Here is an 18619-nt window from a genome sequence, read left to right on the forward strand (position 1 = left end):
GTTCAGGAGTTCGAGACCAACCTGGGCAAGATGATGAAACTCTGTCTCTACCAAAAATGTGGTAGTGTCCTCCTGTGGTTGCAGCTATTTGGGAGGCTGAGGTGAGAGGATCACTTGAGCCTGGGAGGCAGAGGTTGCATGAGCCGAGATCACACCAGTGCACTCCAATCTGGGTGACAGAGTGAGGCCTCCGTCTCAAAAATTAAATAGATAAATAATAAAACATATTCATTTGGTCAATAATTATTTTGAATTGGTAGTACTAACTGCTATGGAGGCAGAAGAGTTTATATAAAATGGGTTTTGGTGATCACCCAATGGCCCTTGCTTACTTGAAATCCAGAGAAGATGGGCTCAAACTTTTTTTTATGAGACAGAGTTTTGCTCTTGTTGCCCAGGCTGGAGTGCAATGGCACCATCTAGGCTCACTGTAATCTCCACCTCCGGGGTTCAAGCAATTCTCCTACCTCAGCCTCCCAAGTAGCTGGGATTACAGGCATGTGCCACCACGCCCCGCTAATTTTGTATTTTTAGTAGAGACGGGGTTTCTTCATGTTGGTCAGGGCTGGTCTTGAACTCCCAACCTCAGGTAATTCGACTGCTTGGCCTCCGAAAGTGCTGGAATTGCAGGTGTGAGCCACCTCGCCTTTTGTTTTTTCTCTTTTTCTTGAGACAGAGTCTCCATCTATCACCCAGGTTGGAGTGCAGTGGTACGATCTCCACTCACTACAACCTCTGCCTCCCGGGCTCAAGTGATTCTCTGCCACAGCCTCCCGAGTAGCTGGGACTATAGGTGCGCATCACCACACCTGGCTTTTTTTTTTTTTTTTTTTTGTATTTTTTGTAGAAATGGCGTTTTGCCACGTTGGCCAGGATGGTTTCGATCTCCTGACCTCATGATCTGCCTGCCTCGGCCTCCCAAAGTGCTGGGATTACAGGCCTGAGCGACCGCGCCAGGCCCAAGAACCACCCTCTTTCTAGACCAGATGTCTGTTCCACATTAATTAGACCAGCATTGCAACACAGTCTTTTTTTTTTTTTTTTTTTTTTTTTTGAGACAGTGTCTGACTCCCATCACACAAACTGGAGTGCAGTGGTGCAATCATGGCTCACTGCAGCCTCAACCTCTTGGGCCCAGGTGATCCAACTGAGACTCCCAAGTGGCTGGGATTACAGGCATGTACCACCATGCCTGGCTAATTTTTTTTGTATTTTTTGTAGAGACAAGGTTTCGCCATATTGCCCAGACTGGTCTCAAACTCCTGGGCTCAGGTGATCCACCCACCTTTGCCTCCCAAAGTGCTGGGATTACAGGTATGAGCCACCATGCTTGGCTGCAACACAGTCTTATTTACTTTATCCCCTGCCCCTCCGCATAACCACCACACACAACACTTCTCAGGGAAAGCTTTCCTGAAAGTGGAGAGCTTGACTGAAGATTTAGCAAGCAAGCAGAGGAAAGGTTTGTACTGTAATAGCATGAATTTCTTGAAATTCAACAGCAGGCACCACCATTCTTTTGCACCCACTTAATTCTAGTCTCTCTTTTGTTTTTGGAGAGACAAGGGTCTCTATGTTGCCCAGGCTGGTCTTGAACTCCTAGCCTCAAGTGATCCTCCCACCTCAGCCTCCCGAAGTGCTGGGATTACAGGCATGAGCCACTGCACCTAGCCCAATCTCTTTCTAATTGCCAATTTCTTTCTTCCTCTCCTTTTTTCTTTTATTCACCTGACTTTTATCAAGAGCATTTTTTCTCTTTCTTTTCTCCTTCTCTTCCCACCCCTCTTTCTCTCTCTCTTTCTCTCTCTTTCTTTCTCTCTTTCTTTCTTTCTTTCTTTCATGGAGTCTTGCTCTGTTGCTCAGGCTGGAGTGCAGTGGCACAATCTCAGCTCACTCCAACTTCTGCCTCCTGGGTTCAAGCAATTCTCCTGCCCAGCCTCCCGAGTAGCTGGGATTAGAAGCGCTCGCCACCATGCTTGGCTAATTGTATTTTTAGTAGAGATAAGGTCTCACTATGTTGACCAGGCTGGTCTCGAATTCCTGACCTCAAGTGATCTGCCTGCCTTAGCCTCCCAAAGTGCTGGGATTACAGGAGTGAGCCACCGTGCTCAGCCAAGAGTATTTTTTTTTTTCTTCTTGAATCATGAAAAGCAGTATAGTGATATTTACTTGCCTGGGTTTCTGTCCATGAGGTCTCACTCTTCATCAAATGCACACTTTTCAGACAAAGATGGTTCTCTGTCCTAGGAATATCTGGTTCTTCCTACCTCACTTCTTTCTATAAATATTAAAGGTAAAAACCATGCAGCCTTAGCTCAGAGCTTGGAATGTTAATCTCCTTTCCCAAAAATATAGAACACAGCACTAACCACTTGTGGACGCTACAAAGATGAACAGTGCTTCTAACTATAAACAAGGCCGAATATGATAAAGGCTCTGTGATGGTTAATACTGAGTATCAACTTGATTGGTTTGAAGCATGCAAAGTGTTGTTCCTGGGTGTCTGTGACAGTGTTGCCAAAGGAGATTAACATTTAAGTCAGTGGACTGGAAGAAGCTGACCCAGTCTCAATGGTGCGCACTATCCAAGCCGCTGCCAGCGACGCTAGAAAAAGTAGGCAGGGCTGGGCACGATGGCTCACACCTGTAATCTCAGCACTTTGGGAAGTTGAGGCAGGTGGATCACCTGAGGTCAGGAGTTCAAGACCAGCTTGGCCAACACGGCGAAACCCCATGTCTACTAAAAATACAAAAATTAGCTGGGCATGGCGGCGCATGCCTGTAATCCCAGGTACTGGGGCGGGGGCGAGGCGGGGGTAGGTGGTGAGGCACGAGGATCGCTTGAACCTGGGAGGTGGAGGTTGCAGTGAGCCGTGATCGTCCCACTGCACTCCAGCCTGGGCAAAAGAGAGAGACTCCGTCTCAAATAAATAAATAAATAAAAGTAAAAATAGGGGGAAGAAGCTGACTTGCTGACTCTTTCCGGCCTTCATCTTTCTCCCGTGCCGGATGCTTCCTGCCCTCCAACATCAGACTCCAAGTTCTTCAGCTTTTGGACTCTTGGACTTACACCAGTGGTTTGCCAGGGGCTCTCAGGGCTTTGGCCACAGACTGAAGGCTGCACTGCCGGCTTCCCTGCTTTTGAGGTTTTAGGACTTGGACTGATCCACCACTGACTTCCTTGGTCCTCAACTTGCAGACGGCCTAATGTGAGACTTTACCTTGTGATCCTGAGGCAATTCTCCTTAATAAACTCCCTTTCATGTATACATTTATCCTATTCATTCTGCCCCCCTAGAGAACCTAAGGCTCTAAGAGCGGCGTTCAGAGGATCTACAGATATCTGCTGTAGACACGCCCACGAAATCGCCTCTGTGCCTACGTATCGGGTCCTGTGACCACAGGCGACCTCAGTCCCCTGAACCATCTTTGCACTTCTCAAACGCACACCCCAGCGCCCTTTCTCGCCAGAGGTATGAACTACATCTCCCGACAGGCGGCGTTGTCCCCTTCCTTCCTTCCTCTCCCAGGCCCGAGCCATGGCAACAGCGTGACGTGGGGGTACCGAGAGCTGCGGGAGCAGCGATCCCGGCTTCAGTTCTAGCCTACCCGGCAGCCTACACGGGAGCAAGGCGAGAGGTGCTGCCGCCTCCCGTCGTCCCTGCGCTCGGAGGCCCCCAACCAGCCCAGCGGCTGCCTCTTGCTGCTCCTCCTTTGGAGTGAGGCGGGCGCAGCCGGTGTCAGAACTTAGAGGGCCGGGCAGGGTCGCGCGCATGGCCTGGACGGGCTCGCGGCGGGTCCCGGCTGGGACGCGCGCAGCAGCCGAGCGCTGCTGCCGGCTCTCCCTCCGCCCGGGGACGCGCCCGGCCCCGCCCCCAGGCCCTCTGCCGCCGCCGTCGCGACCAATGAGGTGAGAGGGAGGCGCGGGCAATCGCGGCTGAGGGCAGCGGGTCGCTGCGGACCCCGGGGTTCCGCGGTGGAGGAGTGCTATACTGGGATGCAGGCGCAGCGGGGACTGGCAGCAATCATGCCCTGGGAGCTAATGTAGAGCTTTGGAGAATGCTTTTGCAAGTTGTACGAGAAGGGAAGTCCTCGGGGTGAGTGTCCAACCGTCTTCTTGGCCCTCGCGGGCGCCCTGGGGTCCCCGGGGACAGTGATGCTTCCTTAGAGTCTTAGCTTTCAGCAGTAGCGTAGGCCCAGTCAAAAGCAACTAGCACTTCCCACACACCTCGCTTTTTCTCATCCCCCCCCCCCCCCCCCCCCCCCCCCCCCCCTGCTTTCCCCCCCCCCCCCCCCCCGCCCCCCGCTCCCAGCCCTGTCCTTAGCTGCCCTCGACCTTTTGCACTCGTGACTCCCTGGCCAGAGAGAGCCTAGCGGGCTGCAGCAGGTGCTGGGGGGAAAGCTTGTCTGGACGACCTTCGTCTGGGATGCACTATTCTTCCCCTTCACCTAGAAATGATAGAGGATTACAAAGAACTATAAGGTTGGCTCCTCTTTCCTTTGGTCTTAGGTTTCTGACCTCCTGCAGCCTCCTCTTGCCTCGGGCTGCCCAGATCTTGGCGGCTGAGGCTGGCTTACCGTGGAGCCGTTCCTTTATGGGATTTGCTGCCCCCTTCACCAACAAGCGAAAGGCTTACTCGGAGCGTAGAATCATGGGGTAAGCATTCTCTGCCCTGCATCCTTCCATTTCCCCTTTCCCTCCAAATGACCATGTCCAGGCAAGAATGTCAGGGTATCACCAGTGGGCAAGATTCATCTCTAGCCATCCCCCTCCCCAGCTACAATACTGACCCTCAATCCTCCCCTGCCACCCTCCCGACCTTAATTTCTCCCTTCTTGGTTGCTGTGCATGTGCTTAAGTGAAATGAGACTAGGGTTGGACTATACTTTAAGACAACAGGGCATAGCTGGGTGCGGTGGCTCACATCTGTAATCCCAGCACTTTGGGAGGCTGAGGTGGCCGATTGTTTGAGATCAGGAGTTCACGACCAGCCTGGCCAACATGGTGAAACCCTGTCTCCACTGAAAAAAAAATATATAAAAATCAGCCTGGCACGGTGGTGGGTGCCTGTAATCCCAGCTACTTGGGAGGCTGAGGCAGGAGAATCGCTTGAACCTGGGAGGCAGAGGTTGCAGTGAGCTGAGATTGTACCACTGCACTCCAGCCTGGGTGACAGAGCAAGACTGTCTCAAAAAACAAAACAAAAAACAGGGTGTTTTCTGGTGACCATTTAAGAAAAATTTTTATGGGTACATAGTATGTGTAAATATTTGCAGCATAACCTTTTAAATATATTTTGAGCATAATAGCTAACTTATCGAGCACTTGCTACATGCTAGCAGCTTGACTTAGATATTTTACATATATTTTTCTCATTTAATCCTCACAACAAACCTATAAATCAGGTGTGAAAATGGAGACACAGGTAATTTACCTAAGGCCACATTGTTAAAAAATTGTTAGAGTTGGGATCTGATCCTTGTGTGATCACCAGTAAAATTGACAGCCTCTCTGTTCTCCCTAGATGGTCCCTCTTAAAATCAAAATAATGAATGCAAAGCATTCTGTAAACTGCAAAATATAAGGTAACGATATCATAAGGATTTGCACATTTGCTTTTGGGAAGTTATTCATCCAGGCTTATTTGGGATCTCTAGTTCCTGAAGGTGCATGGTTAGTGGGCAAAGGTATGAATTAGGGGCCTACAGCAAGGAGGAACCTGACCCAGCTGGCAGCTCCTTGGCCTGTGATTCTTCTTCTCCTAGGTACTCAATGCAGGAGATGTATGAAGTGGTGTCCAATGTCCAGGAGTATCGTGAGTTTGTGCCCTGGTGTAAGAAGTCTCTAGTGGTATCCAGCCGTAAGGGTCACTTAAAAGCCCAGCTGGAGGTTGGCTTTCCACCTGTCATGGAACGTTACACCTCTGCAGTTTCCATGGTCAAACCTCACATGGTCAAGGTGAGGCCTGTATGAGAGGGATGGACTACATTTTTTCTTTTTAGCAGTTTCATATTAAAGTGCTATTTTGGCCTTCCTTGTGATGATTTTATCTCCATGTGTCAAGTATTTCCCTAATATCAGAAAGAAGGAAAATGACTTTCCTTTATATTGTATCCTATACTTAGTAATGTTATTTAACTACCTGATTATCCTATTCTAGGCTGTTTGTACTGATGGCAAGCTCTTCAACCACTTAGAGACCATTTGGCGATTCAGCCCTGGTATTCCTGCCTATCCTCGAACCTGCACTGTGGACTTTTCGGTGAGTCAGGAGGTTGTGTAGCAGAGGACTAGGACTGGGTATGGGGAAGGGCTGGGGTACTGTGACAGGGTTATTTATTTATCTGAGATGGAGTCATGCTCTGTTGCCCAGGCTGGAGTGCAATGGCGTGATCTCAGCTCACTGCAACCTCCACCTCCCGGGTTCAAGTGATTTTACTGCCTCGGCCTCCCAAGTAGCTGGGACTACAGGCGCCTGCCACCAAGCCTAAGTAATTTTTGTATTTTTAATAGAGACAGGGTTTCACCATTTTGGCCGGGCTGCTCTCGAACTCCTGGCCTCAGGTGATCCGTCCGACTTGGCCTCCCAAAGTGCTGGGATTACAGGCGTGAGCCACCACACCGACCTGACAGGGTTATTCTTTTAAGTATAGCTAGCACTTCCCAAGTCAGTTAGTTTCCACAGGTCTGAGCTTGTGTCAGACTTGTATTCTGTGCTCAGTCCCAAGTTAGGGCTCTTAAGGGGATCCAATGAACTAGATGGAGAGGGGGAGAAAAGGCACTGAGGAACAGTACCCCCCTTGCATTTGGCCAGGGACTATCCAACATTGTCTGGAAGTTTCTGACTGTCTCTTACCCGTTCCCAGATTTCCTTTGAATTTCGTTCTCTGCTGCACTCCCAGCTGGCCACCATGTTTTTTGATGAGGTTGTCAAACAGAATGTTGCTGCCTTTGAGCGTCGGGCAGCCACCAAGTTTGGTCCAGAAACAGCCATCCCCCGTGAACTGATGTTCCATGAGGTGCACCAGACTTGAGGCAAGGGATTGCTCCCTGACCTCCTTTCTACTCCACTTCCCTTCGCAATTCTCTTATTTATTTGGTTTGGCTCCTGCTCCAATTTGAAAGGAGTCTGTGTTCGTAATACTGTTTCTCCTCTCAATTCCCCAGAAATTGGGTTCTATGCTGGCTGGAAATGTTAGGGGAAAGAGAAGGCAAAGGATGTGGAAATGAGAGGTGCTTAGGAAAGGGTCAGGCCCATCGGAGGAGCACCATATGCCTGCAGCCTTTTCACTACGAATTAGAATAAGGACTATGTGGTTGTCTCTGGGCCTTATCAAGACACCTTAGTGTCGGACCAGGAGAAGAGAGTAACTTTTCTAAGGATTGAATAAATTGAGCTTTTCTTCTGGCACAGAGGTACTGAGTGGTAAGTAACTTTTACCCTGCCTGAGATTCCTCAGGAGAAAAGGCAACCTGCCTCCAGCCTGAGATACATAAAGCCTCATTTTAAGACTATAAGTCCATGCTGCCTGGCTACTAGAGAGCAAGGGGCTTTCTTACCACCAGTGCCAAGGAGAAAAGTACTGAACGGAAACGGAGTTGTCTTTGTACTCTTGAGTTGTACCTTATTCTTCCACTTGGCCTGAGTTTTTATAAAATGTCAATAAATTGTGACAGTGTGAATTTGGCTTTATTATATTGTTTCTTGGGGCAATAATGTAGATATAATAGAGTAGAAGGAAGTTATGGCTTCTTTTCCTGGGGGAGTGAAGGTGTAAGAAGGCCTCTTGGACACAGTGTCCCTGCTAACTATAGTAGCACATTCTACAAGCCAGGACCTAGTACCCACCCCCTTGCCTATTTATAGACTTTTTCAGAAGGTCAGTTGCAGCAGGGATCTCAGAATCATCTGGTCTCGGACCTCCCATATATGTGATGCCCTCAGGACCACCTCTTGTTATTTTTGGGACCTCCTTCAGGGAAGCTGTAAAGAACAGGCACGCCAAGAAGTACCAGAGCCCTCTAGTGGCTCTGGTCCTGAGGTAGCAGTACTAGCCCATTCGTCCATGGTACAGTTTGTTCCTTTCTCAGTGGGCTAGACCAGTTCTTGGATTAGTCACATAAGCAACTGAGAGTCTCAGCTATAGCCCTTGAGTATGTTACCTTAAACAAAATTAGCAAGGTTAGGGGCTAAACATCAAGGACTTCCTAACCTTGAGGAAGGACAGAAATCTCCTTTGGAAATCTCTCAGGGAGGCTTTCCTCTGGTTAAGGTAAAAGAAAGTCAAACCTGCCTAAAGATAAATGGATACAGATTACTTTACTTATAACCCACTAAGTTCAGGATCTTGCTAGCTAGATTCTTTATCTCATAATAAAGATTCTTCCAGGCCTTATTTAATAGTAGGCTCAAGCATTGTTAATAAAAACATTTATTTTGCATTTTATACAGAACAACCTGAAGTCTGCATCATGACTTGACAGTTACCCAGGGGTTTACAGTGTGTCCAACTCAACGGTGTGGTTCTGGGACTGGGTATCCACACAAACACAGGCAGGAGTTTGGAGGAAAGATGGGGGCACAGCAGGAGTGTATCTCAATCCTTTCTCAAAGAAGAGGAAGTAGAGCATTCTGAGTTGCTGAAAACCTGTGCAAATGGGGCTTCTAAAACAAACATTGTACTGTGAGCTCTCAGGGAAAGGGAGGAAAAGGATGTTGATAAATAAGGAGGCATTTTCTTGAGGCAGGGGACGAGGAGGGAGGTTTACTATTTTTAATGCCCTCAGCCCCAGTACCTGATAATCAGAGGAGACCATGTCCAATCTTGAATCAATTCTCTGTTCAAAAAGAGGTGCTAATACCCTAGGGACAAGACCCTGAAAATATCATGCTGGTCATTCCTGAGTCCCTGTTCTATGCCCCACAGCATGTTAAAAGATGGGGGTTGGTGGCAGGGGGGGAGGTCAGAGGATACTGGCTTGTATTCTATGGAAGTAAAAAACTTAGTTCACATTAAGCACTGATAAAACCCAATGACTGGGCCCACAGATCTGTTGAGAGGTCTCTAGCAGGGACCAAGAGGGGTGGTCCAGAACATCCTCAGCCTGAGGTGCAACAGGTGTAGAAAGTCTGGGAGGAGGAGGTGAGTATTAAAGTAATGGGAAACAGAACACTCCCAGACCTTAACTGGATAGTTTTTTAAAAAAGAAATCAAACATTGGGTGCCAGTCACAACAAATGCCATGCCCTTATGGTCACTTGGTAGTATAAAAAAATTGCCAAATCATGTCCAGCTAACCAACAGGTCTTGCTAGAAAGTGTTTGTGTGCATGGGAGAGTGCCAAGGGACTTGGTACAGCTGACTATCCAACACGATTCCTATGGAAACAGAAGGGGCAGAGTCCTGGTTTGCTGGCTTATTGAGGGCTTGGCAGATAAGAAGCTAAAGCTCCAAAGTGACTGCAGGTTCTCTGCAACCGGCTTTGACCCATGGAAAAAGGAGCCAGATTCTCACTCTAGAGATAGTGAGGGGGCCAAACCTACTTGTACCACAGGCATTAGTCCTCGTCATCCTCCAGGACCACCCCTGTGATGGGCAACTCATACCAGGCAGGGGAATGGAGCTGATTAGGGAAGAAGGGATCATTTTTCATCTTTTAAAGTCTTAATTTATATTTTAACCTCAAACATATTATCAGTGCCTCAGATATAATTTAATCTTATGTCTTTAAAGGCCCCCTGAAACAAAAGTATACTTTTTATTTAGGCTTCCTCACTTTCCGGTAGTCACTTTCCCCCAGTCTCCAGTTTTACCCCGACTTAGAGTCCACAAACTTCATCAGACCCTCTGTACTCATGGACTTGGGCCTTTCTAGAGGGAAGCCTAAGGCTCGGCTCCAGATGAGCTGTGCCAGTACACCCAACGCTCGTGACACCCCAAACAGGACCGTGTAGTAATTCATCTCCGTCATGCCATAATACTGTAAGGTAGAAGAGAAAAAGGGTTTAAGGCAGAGGCAGAGGCAGTGGCATGTACAAGTCCTGGGTGATAGAAACCTTAAAAGCTCAATTTTCTGTTTTTCTCCAAGGACTTAGCCCAGTCAACCTTAAATAGAAATGACACTGAGAAAAGTATAGCAATTGGGATTCTGAAAACAGAGCAACCCCAACCCGCAACCCTGTCATAGTCAACTTTATCAAAATGCTCTGTGAAGGAAGTCCTTGCTCTGACTAGGAGTTAACTGACTTTGTGCATGGCAGATAACAATAGGGTTTGGTACAAATTAGAGGGAAAAGAGGGAAAGGAGGACTTACCTGGAGCAGCACCCCACTGTGAGCATCTACATTGGGCCAAGGATTCTTGGCTTTACCCTGCTCTAAGAGGACATTGGGCACAATCTTGTATAGCTGAGCAACCAACTTAAACATGGGGTCATTAGGCAGGTGTTTCAGAGCAAACTCTCGCTGACAGGTATATCGTGGATCGGTCTTCCTCAGTACCGCATGGCCATAGCCTGGAACAACCTATAAAGAGTGGGGAAAAAAGATAGTATTCTCAGTAGAAATTCTTTTATTTTTTGAGACAGGATCTCACTCCTCTGTCACCCAGGCTGAAGTGCAATGGCATGATCACATCTCACGACAGCCTCGACCTCCCATGCTCAGGCAATCCTCCCACTTCAGCCTCCAGAGTAGCTGGGACCGCAGGTGCACACCAACACACCTGGCTTTTTTTTTTTTGGTAAAGATGGGGTCTGGCCGGGTGCGGTGGCTCACGCCTGTAATCCTAGCACTTTGGGAGGCCGAGGTGGGCGGATAACCTGAGGTTGGGAGTTCGGGACTAGCCTGACCAACTGACCAACTCGGAGAAATCCTGTCTCTACTAAAAATAAAAAATTAGCTGGGCATGGTGGCGCATGCCTGTAATCCCAGCTACAAGAGGGTGAGGCAGGAGAATCGCTTGAACCCGAGAGGCGGAGGTTGCAGTGAGCCAAGGTTGTACCACTGCACTCTAGCCTGGACAACAAGAGCGAGACTCTGTCTTAAAAAAAAAAAAAAAAAAATAGGGTCTATGTTGCTCAGGCTGGTCTCAAACTCCTGGGCCCAAGCGATTCACCCACCCTGGACTCCCAAAGTGCTGAGATTATAAGCATGAGCCACCACACTCGACCTATTTAAAATCTTTTTTTGAGACAGGGTCTTGCTATGTTGTCCTGGCTGGAGTGTAGTGGCTATTCACAGGAGTGATCTTAGCACACTTCAAACTTGAACTCCTGGCCTCAAGCAATCCTCTTGCCTCGGCCTCCCAAGTAGGTGGGACTACTGGTGCATGCCATTGTACCCAACTAGAAATTCTGTTCTAAATTCTTCAAGGTAGATAAATGAAAAAAAAAAAAAAAAAATCTCTAATTTAGGGACCTCTTTCATTCTTTTCTTCTTAATTCTTCCAAATTGCAGAACTTGGGTCTTGGTTTCTTTCCTAGTCGTTAAGCATCTCTGCTTACCCGTCCCGAGTTGAGTGTGTTCCAGATATAGTCTCGTAACTTCTCATCTGACACATCTTTGCCAACTTCCTTCTGCAGCTGTGTTAGCCAGACAAGCACTTCCTAAGGGTAAGGTTTGGGAAAAAAGGACATGTTAATACATATGCCAGGAGACAATGCCAAGATCAGAAACAAAGCATGGGGTAAGGAAAACATGTAGCAGGAAAATAAAAAAGAATAGTCTTACCTGATTTGCCAGTCCATGGAGAGGCCCTGCCAGCCCGTTCATGGCTGCTGCAAAGGACAGGTAAGGGTCTGAAAGGGCACTGCCCACCAAGTGGCTGGTATGGGCACTTACATTGCCACCCTCATGGTCACTGTGGGGAAGAAGGGAGAGCCAAGGGGAGAAAGAAGGGGCAGATTATGGAAACCTTGCTGTTCTCTTATTTGCCACTTACTAGCCTAGTTATGGGCTCATGCTAGCCTACAGCCAGTCAGTTACACCTAAGCTCTTGTAAAAGATATCCTAATCTTGGCCAGGTGCGGTGGCCCACGCCTATAATCCTAGCACTTTGGGAAGCCGAGGCGGGCGGATCAAGAGTTCAAGAGATCAAGACCATCCTGGCCAACATGGTGAAACCCCGTCTCTGCTAAAAATACAAAAATTAGCTGGGCATCGTGGCACACACCTGTAGTCCCAGCTACTTGGGAGGCTGAGGCAGGAGAATCACTTGAACCTGGAGGTGGAGGCTGCAGTGAGCCAAGATTGCGCCACTGCACTCCAACCTGGCGACAGAGCAAGATTCCACCTCAAAAACAACAACAACAACAACAACAACAACAACAAAAACATCCTAATCTCATTACCAGCTTTTGTTCACTCATCCAGAGCTGGAGAGGTTACTGGCTGATGATGCCTGTATGCTCTGCTCCATGACTCCAACCTAGGTGTAACAGCAATGGCCCGAAGAGGGAGCTCCTGGAAAGCCGAAGGACTATCTAATGTGAGCAGCTAGTACCTTTTCCCAGCCAGAAGCACCATCTTGTTCTTTTTTTTTTTTTTTTTTTTTTTTTTTTTTTTTTTTTTTTTTTTTTTATTATACTTTAAGTTCTAGGGTACATGTGCATAACGTGCAGGTTACATATGTATACATGTGCCATGTTGGTGTGCTGCACCCATCAACTCGTCAGCACCCATCAATTCATCATTTATATCAGGTATAACTCCCCAATGCAATCCCTCCCCCCTCCCCCCTCCCCATGATAGGCCCCAGTGTGTGATGTTCCCCTTCCCGAATCCAAGTGAGCTCATTGTTCAGTTCCAACCTATGAGTGAGAACATGCGGTGTTTGGTTTTCTCTTCTTGTGATAATTTGCTAAGAATGATGGTTTCCAGCTGCATCCATGTCTCTACAAAGGACGCAAACTCATCCTTTTTTATGGCTGCATAGTATTCCATGGTGTATATGTGCCACATTTTCTTAATCCAGTCTGTCACTGATGGACATTTGGGTTGATTCCAAGTCTTTGCTATTGTGAATAGTGCCGCAATAAACATACGTGTGCATGTGTCTTTGTAGTAGCATAATTTATAATCCTTTGGGTATATACCCAGTAGTGGGATGGCTGGGTCATATGGTACATCTAGTTCTAGATCCTTGAGGAATTGCCATACTGTTTTCCATAATGGTTGAACTAGTTTACAATCCCACCAACAGTGTAAAAGTGTTCCTATTTCTCCACATCCTCTCCAACACCTGTTGTTTCCTGATTTTTTAATGATTGCCATTCTAACTGGTGTGAGATGGTATCTCATTGTGGTTTTGATTTGCATTTCTCTGATGGCCAGTGATGATGAGCATTTTTTCATGTGTCTGTTGGCTGTATGAATGTCTTCTTTTGAGAAATGTCTGTTCATATCCTTTCCCCACTTTTGGATGGGGTTGTTTGTTTTTTTCTTGTATATTTGTTTGAGTTCTTTGTAGATTCTGGAAATGAGCCCTTTGTCAGATGAGTAGATTGCAAGCACCATCTTGTTCTTAGCATAGTTATGGTAATTTCTTTAGGCCTCCTGACCTTCCTTACTAGACCCTTTTCTTGCCTTGTATCATCCTTTATGCCACATTTCTGTCTTCTTGCTGCCTATCATCTGTTCTCAGAAGATGAGAACATAAAAGAGCTTTTAAAAAAATTTCCCAATTGAGGCTCCTAGCGGCTGTGGTTGCTGGGTCTAGCTTACCTGTGGATGGTGAGGTACAGGCGCATGAGCTCAGTGAACTGAGAATCAGTATAGCCTAACATGTTGGTGAAATTGTGGGACCAGTCCAGATTAGAGTCAATGGCCCCAATACCGCTGCCTTCTCTGTAGAGATTTCGGTAGATCTTTGCTGCAATACAAGGTAGCTTTGCGATTAGATCCATAGAGTCTTCATAAATCAACTGACAGAAGAGGAGCAAGATGGAGAAAAAAAAAGGAATTATCAGCAAAGAAGAATTAGACAGGGATACTGTCTGTCCTCCATGAATTGGGGCTATTTGGGGTGATGGTCAGTTATATGATGGGTTGTTATATATTGAGTATGTCTGAAAGTAGAGAATAATCATAACCATTTAATTGAATAACTATTATGACCCAGGCACTAAGTGATTTGTAATACTATCTAATGTACACTAAAACATTACTCCCAATGCTTACTACTACAAAGTATATAATGACTGCCGTTTTAAAGATGAGAAAACTAAGCCTCATAGTATTAGGTTAAATGCCAAAGTCAGGTTTGAACTCTGTTTTTTTTTTGAGGCGGAGTCTTGCTCTGTCGCCCGGACTGGAGTGCAGTGGCCGGATCTCAGCTCACCGCAGGCTCCGCCTCCCGGGTTTACGCCATTCTCCTGCCTCAGCCTCCCGAGTAGCTGAGACTACAGGCGCCCGCTACCTCGCCCAGCTAGTTTTTGTATTTTTAGTAGAGATGGGGTTTCACCGTGTTAGCCAGGATGGTCTCAATCTCCTGACCTCGTGATCCGCCCGTCTCGGCCTCCCAAAGTGCTGGGATTACAGGCTTGAGCCACCGCACCCGGCCAGGTTTGACCTCTGATATGGTTTTTTGAGATGGAGTTTCACTCTTGTTGCCCAGGCTGGAGTGCAATGGCGCAATCTTAGCTCACTGCAACCTCCACCTCCCAAGTTCAAGTGATTCTCCTGCCTCAGCCTCCCGAGTAGCTGGGATTACAGGCATGTGCCACCACGCCCAGCTAATTTTGTATTTTTAGTAGAGACGGGGTTTCTCCATGTTGGTTAGGCTAGTCTAGAAACTCCTGAACTCAAGTGATCTGCCTCCCTTGGCCTCCCAAAGTGCTCGGATTACAGGTGTGAGCCACCATGCCTGGCCCTCTGATATGTTTAATCATGATCTTTTTCACTACACCATGACTTTACATTCACTATGTTAAGACACTAGGTTTTATAGCCAGGCATGGTGGCTCACACCTATAATGCCAGCACTTTGGAAGCCTGAGGCTCGCAGATCACTTAAGGTCAGGAGTTCAAGACCAGCCTGGCCAACATGGTGAAACCCTGTCTCTTCTAAAAATACAAAATATGAGCAAGGCATGGTGCAGGCAGGCACCTATAATCCCAGCTACTCCAGAGGCTGAGGCAGGAGAATTGCTTGAACCTGGGAGGTGGAGGTTGCAGTGAGCCGAGATCGCGCCACTGTACTTCAGCCTGGACCACAGAGCGAGACTGTCTCAAAAAAAAAAAAAAAAAAAAAAAAAAAAAGGCCAGGCACGGTGGCTCACGCCTGTTAATCCCAGCACTTTAGGAGGCCAAGGCGGGCAGAGTACAAGGTCAGGAGATCGAGACCATCCTGGCTAACACGGTGAAACCCCGTCTCTACTAAAAATACAAAAAATTAGCCGGGTGTGTTGGCAGGTGCCTGTAGTCCCAGTTACTCGGGAGGCTGAGGCAGGAGAATGGCCTGAACCCAGGAGGTGGAGCTTGCAGTGAGCAGAGATCGTGCCACTGCACTCCAGCCTGGGTGACAGAGTGAGACTCCATCTCAAAAGAAACAAAACAAAACAAAACAAAAAAACCACTACGTTTTAATAATGAATTATATTCCATCTTTCAAAGAAAATTCACTGTATGTGCCAAGGATCAAACAGTGATATTCAATTGTTATTTAATAACAAAGGCTTCCTTTTATTTTTTTTGGAGATGGAGTCTTGCTCTATCGCCCACGCTGGAGTGCAGTGGTGTGATCCTGGCTCATCACAACCTCTGCTTCACAGGTTCAAGCGATTCTCCTGCCCCAGCCTCCTGAGTAGCTGGGATTACAGGATGTGCCACCCTGCCCGGCTTAATTTTGCATTTTTAGTAGAGGGGGGTTTCACCACGTTGGTCAGGCTAGTCTCACACTCCTGACCTCAGGTGATCCGCCCACCTTGGCCCCTCAAAGTTCTGGGATTACAGGCGCGAGCCACCGCGCCCGGCCGAGGTTTCCATTCTTTAAGCACTTACTATGCAACAGGTACTGTGCTAGTTATATTATTTGCAGTATTACTTTTTCTGTTCTTACAATAATCCTGTAAGGTAACATATACCTCTTTTTATAGACGAGAAAATTGGGGCTTAGCTAAGTTATCTTGTACAAGGTCACCCATGTAGCCAAGAAGCATTACCTAGCTTATATTATTAACTCATGTCACTTTTAGTTTTTGAGATGGAGTCTTGCCCTGTCGCCCAGGCTGAAGTCCAATGGCACGATATCAGCTCACTGCAACCTTTGCCTCCTGGGTTCAAGCAATTCTTGTGCCTTGGGCTTCTGAGTAGCTGGGATTACAGGTGTGCGCCACCATGCCTGGCTAATTTTTTGTATCTTTAGTAGAGATGGGGTTTCACCATATTGGTGAGGCTGGTCTCGATCTCCTGACCTCAGGTGATCCACCGCACCCGGCCCATGCCACTTTTTAAAAAGTTGATAAACAGGCCAAGCACGGTGGCTCACGCCTGTAATCCCAGAACTTTGGGAGGCTGAGGCGTGTGGATCATGAGGTCAACAGATCGAGACCATCCTGGCCAACAAGGCAAAACCCTGTGTCTACTAAAAATACAAAAATTAGCTGGGCGTGGTGGCGTGCACCTGTAGTCCTAGCTACTCAGGAGGCCAAGGCAGGAAAACTGCTTGAACCCAGGAGGCGGAGGTTGCAGTGTGCCGAGGTCATGCCACTGCACTGCAGCCTGAGCGACAGAGTGAGACTCTGTCTCAAAAAAAAAAAAAAAAAAAAAAAAAAAAGAGGTTGGTAAATAAAAAGCATATATTTTTGGTTTATTATGAGACACAGTCTTTTGAGACAGAGTCTCGCTCTGTCACCCAGGATGGAGTGCAGTGGTGCTATGTTGGCTCACTGCAACCTCTGCCTCCCAGGTTCAAGTGATTCTCCCACCTCAGCTTCCCGAGTAGTTGGGATTACAAGTGTGCACCACCACACCCAGCTAATTTTTGTATTTTTTTGTAGAGATGGGATTTCGCCATGTTGGACAGACTGGTCTTGAACTCCTGACCTCAAGTGATCTGCCTGCCTTGGTCTCCCAAAGTGCTGGAATTACAAGCATGAGTCCCCACGCCTGGCCTACTAGCAAAACTTGATCTGTCGGCTACTTCAAAAATTTGATTAAATTCAACAGCTTAAGGTTACTTCACAATTAAATAGCTGGTTGCATCAGAGCAATCAATCTCCTTGTTCTGAGTGACCTTAAGTCAATTAGAGGCCTAGAAGCTAAACTTTTTCAACTCAAGAGATTACACTGTTCATCTAGAGTTAATGGAAATTATTATAGAAGAAATGTTCTGTGCAGAAAATCATCCTCTTAAGGTATATGTAAAAAAACTCCTTAAAAGCTCAAGAAGGCTGGGCGCCATGGCTCACTCCTATAATCCCAGCACTTTGGGAGGCTGAGGCAGGCAGATCACAAGGTCAGGAGTATCTCAACATAGATGAGGCCATATGCCTGGCCAACATAGTGAAACTCTGTCTCTACTAAAAATATAAAAATTAGGCCGGGCGCGGTGGCTCATGCCTGTAATCCCAGCACTTTAGGAGGTCAAGGTGGGTGGATCACAAAGTCAGGAGTTCAAGACCATCTTGGCTAACATAGTGAAACCCTGACTCTTCTAAAAATACAAAAAATTAGCCAGGCATGGTGACAGGCGCCTGTAGTCCCAGCTACTCGAGAGTCTGAGCAGAAGAATCACTTGAACCTGGGAGGCGGAGTTTGCAGTGAGCAGAGATCGCTCCACTGCACTCCAGCCTGGGTGACAGAGCGAGACTCCATCTCAGAAAAAAAAAAAAACCCATAAAAATTAGCCAGGCGTGGTGGTGCACGCCTGTAGTCCCAGCTACTGGGGAGGCTGAGGCTGAAGAATTGCTTGAACCCAGAAAGCAGAGGTTGTGGTGAGCTGAGATTGCGCCACTGCACTCCAGCCTGGGCAACAGAGTGAGATTCCATCTCAAAAAAAAAAGGGCCGGGCATGATGGCTCACACCTGTAATCCCACATCCCAGCACTTTGGGAAGAGGTGGGCGAATCACCTGAGTTCAGGAGTTCTAGACCAGCGTAGCCAACATGGTGAAACCCTGTCTCTATTAAAAACACAAAAATTAGCCAGGAGTGGGGGTGTGCACCTGTAATGCCAGCCAGGCATGGTGGCATGTGCCTGTAAGTCCTTGTTATTTCGGAGGCTGAGGCAGGAGGATCACTTGAGTCTAGGAGTTCGAGGTTACAGTGAGCTATGATCATGCCACTGCATCCTGGCCTGGGTGATTAGAGAGAGACCTATTTCTAAAAAAATTAAAATAAAAACGGCCAGGCATGGTGGCTCATGTGCCATTTCACTCCAGCCTGGGTGACAGAGCAAGACTCCATCTCAAAAAAACAAAGTAAATAAATATATAAATATAAAGAAAAAGAAAATGAAAAGCAAAATATTAAGATTATATGACCTTTTGTACCTGCTAATGTGTGCAGGTACAAATATACACATTCATACCACCTAAAGCATTTATAAATAAGCCTTTATAAATAAATGCTTTAGGTGGTGTGAATGTGTATATTTTGCATCATTCTGATACCAGCTCC

At 47.2% G+C, this 18619-nt stretch overlaps 2 protein-coding genes across 3 annotated transcripts in view; one reads left to right on the plus strand and one right to left on the minus strand.

Moving 5' to 3' along the window:
• The first annotated feature begins 3512 nt into the window (after positions 1-3512).
• COQ10A (coenzyme Q10A) lies at positions 3513-7684 on the plus strand. 2 transcript variants are annotated; one of them, XM_023210796.2, is made up of 5 exons: positions 3513-3910; positions 4511-4657; positions 5767-5959; positions 6162-6263; positions 6868-7684. In XM_023210796.2, exons 1-5 carry the CDS (start codon positions 3774-3776, stop codon positions 7033-7035), a joined length of 747 nt encoding a protein of 248 aa, XP_023066564.1. In that variant the 5' UTR covers positions 3513-3773; the 3' UTR covers positions 7036-7684. The 2 variants fall into 2 exon arrangements, with proteins under 2 accessions (XP_023066564.1, XP_023066565.1); XM_023210797.1 differs by lacking the exon at positions 3513-3910 and adding an exon at positions 3917-4097.
• Positions 7685-8415: 731 nt separating this feature from the next.
• The window catches only part of CS (citrate synthase), a 30938-nt gene continuing 20734 nt past the window's right edge, over positions 8416-18619 (minus strand). Inside the window, exons 7-11 of the mRNA XM_023210795.2 lie at positions 13725-13924; positions 11733-11862; positions 11507-11608; positions 10317-10526; positions 8416-9982 (exon numbers count right to left, since the gene is read on the minus strand). Coding sequence (XP_023066563.1) covers positions 9812-9982; positions 10317-10526; positions 11507-11608; positions 11733-11862; positions 13725-13924 — 813 coding nt within the window. The 3' untranslated portion in view covers positions 8416-9811. The remainder of the gene's footprint in view (positions 9983-10316; positions 10527-11506; positions 11609-11732; positions 11863-13724; positions 13925-18619) is intronic.

Source organism: Piliocolobus tephrosceles, chromosome 10 (assembly GCF_002776525.5).
Source record: "Piliocolobus tephrosceles isolate RC106 chromosome 10, ASM277652v3, whole genome shotgun sequence".
Taxonomy (NCBI): Eukaryota; Metazoa; Chordata; class Mammalia; order Primates; family Cercopithecidae; genus Piliocolobus; species Piliocolobus tephrosceles.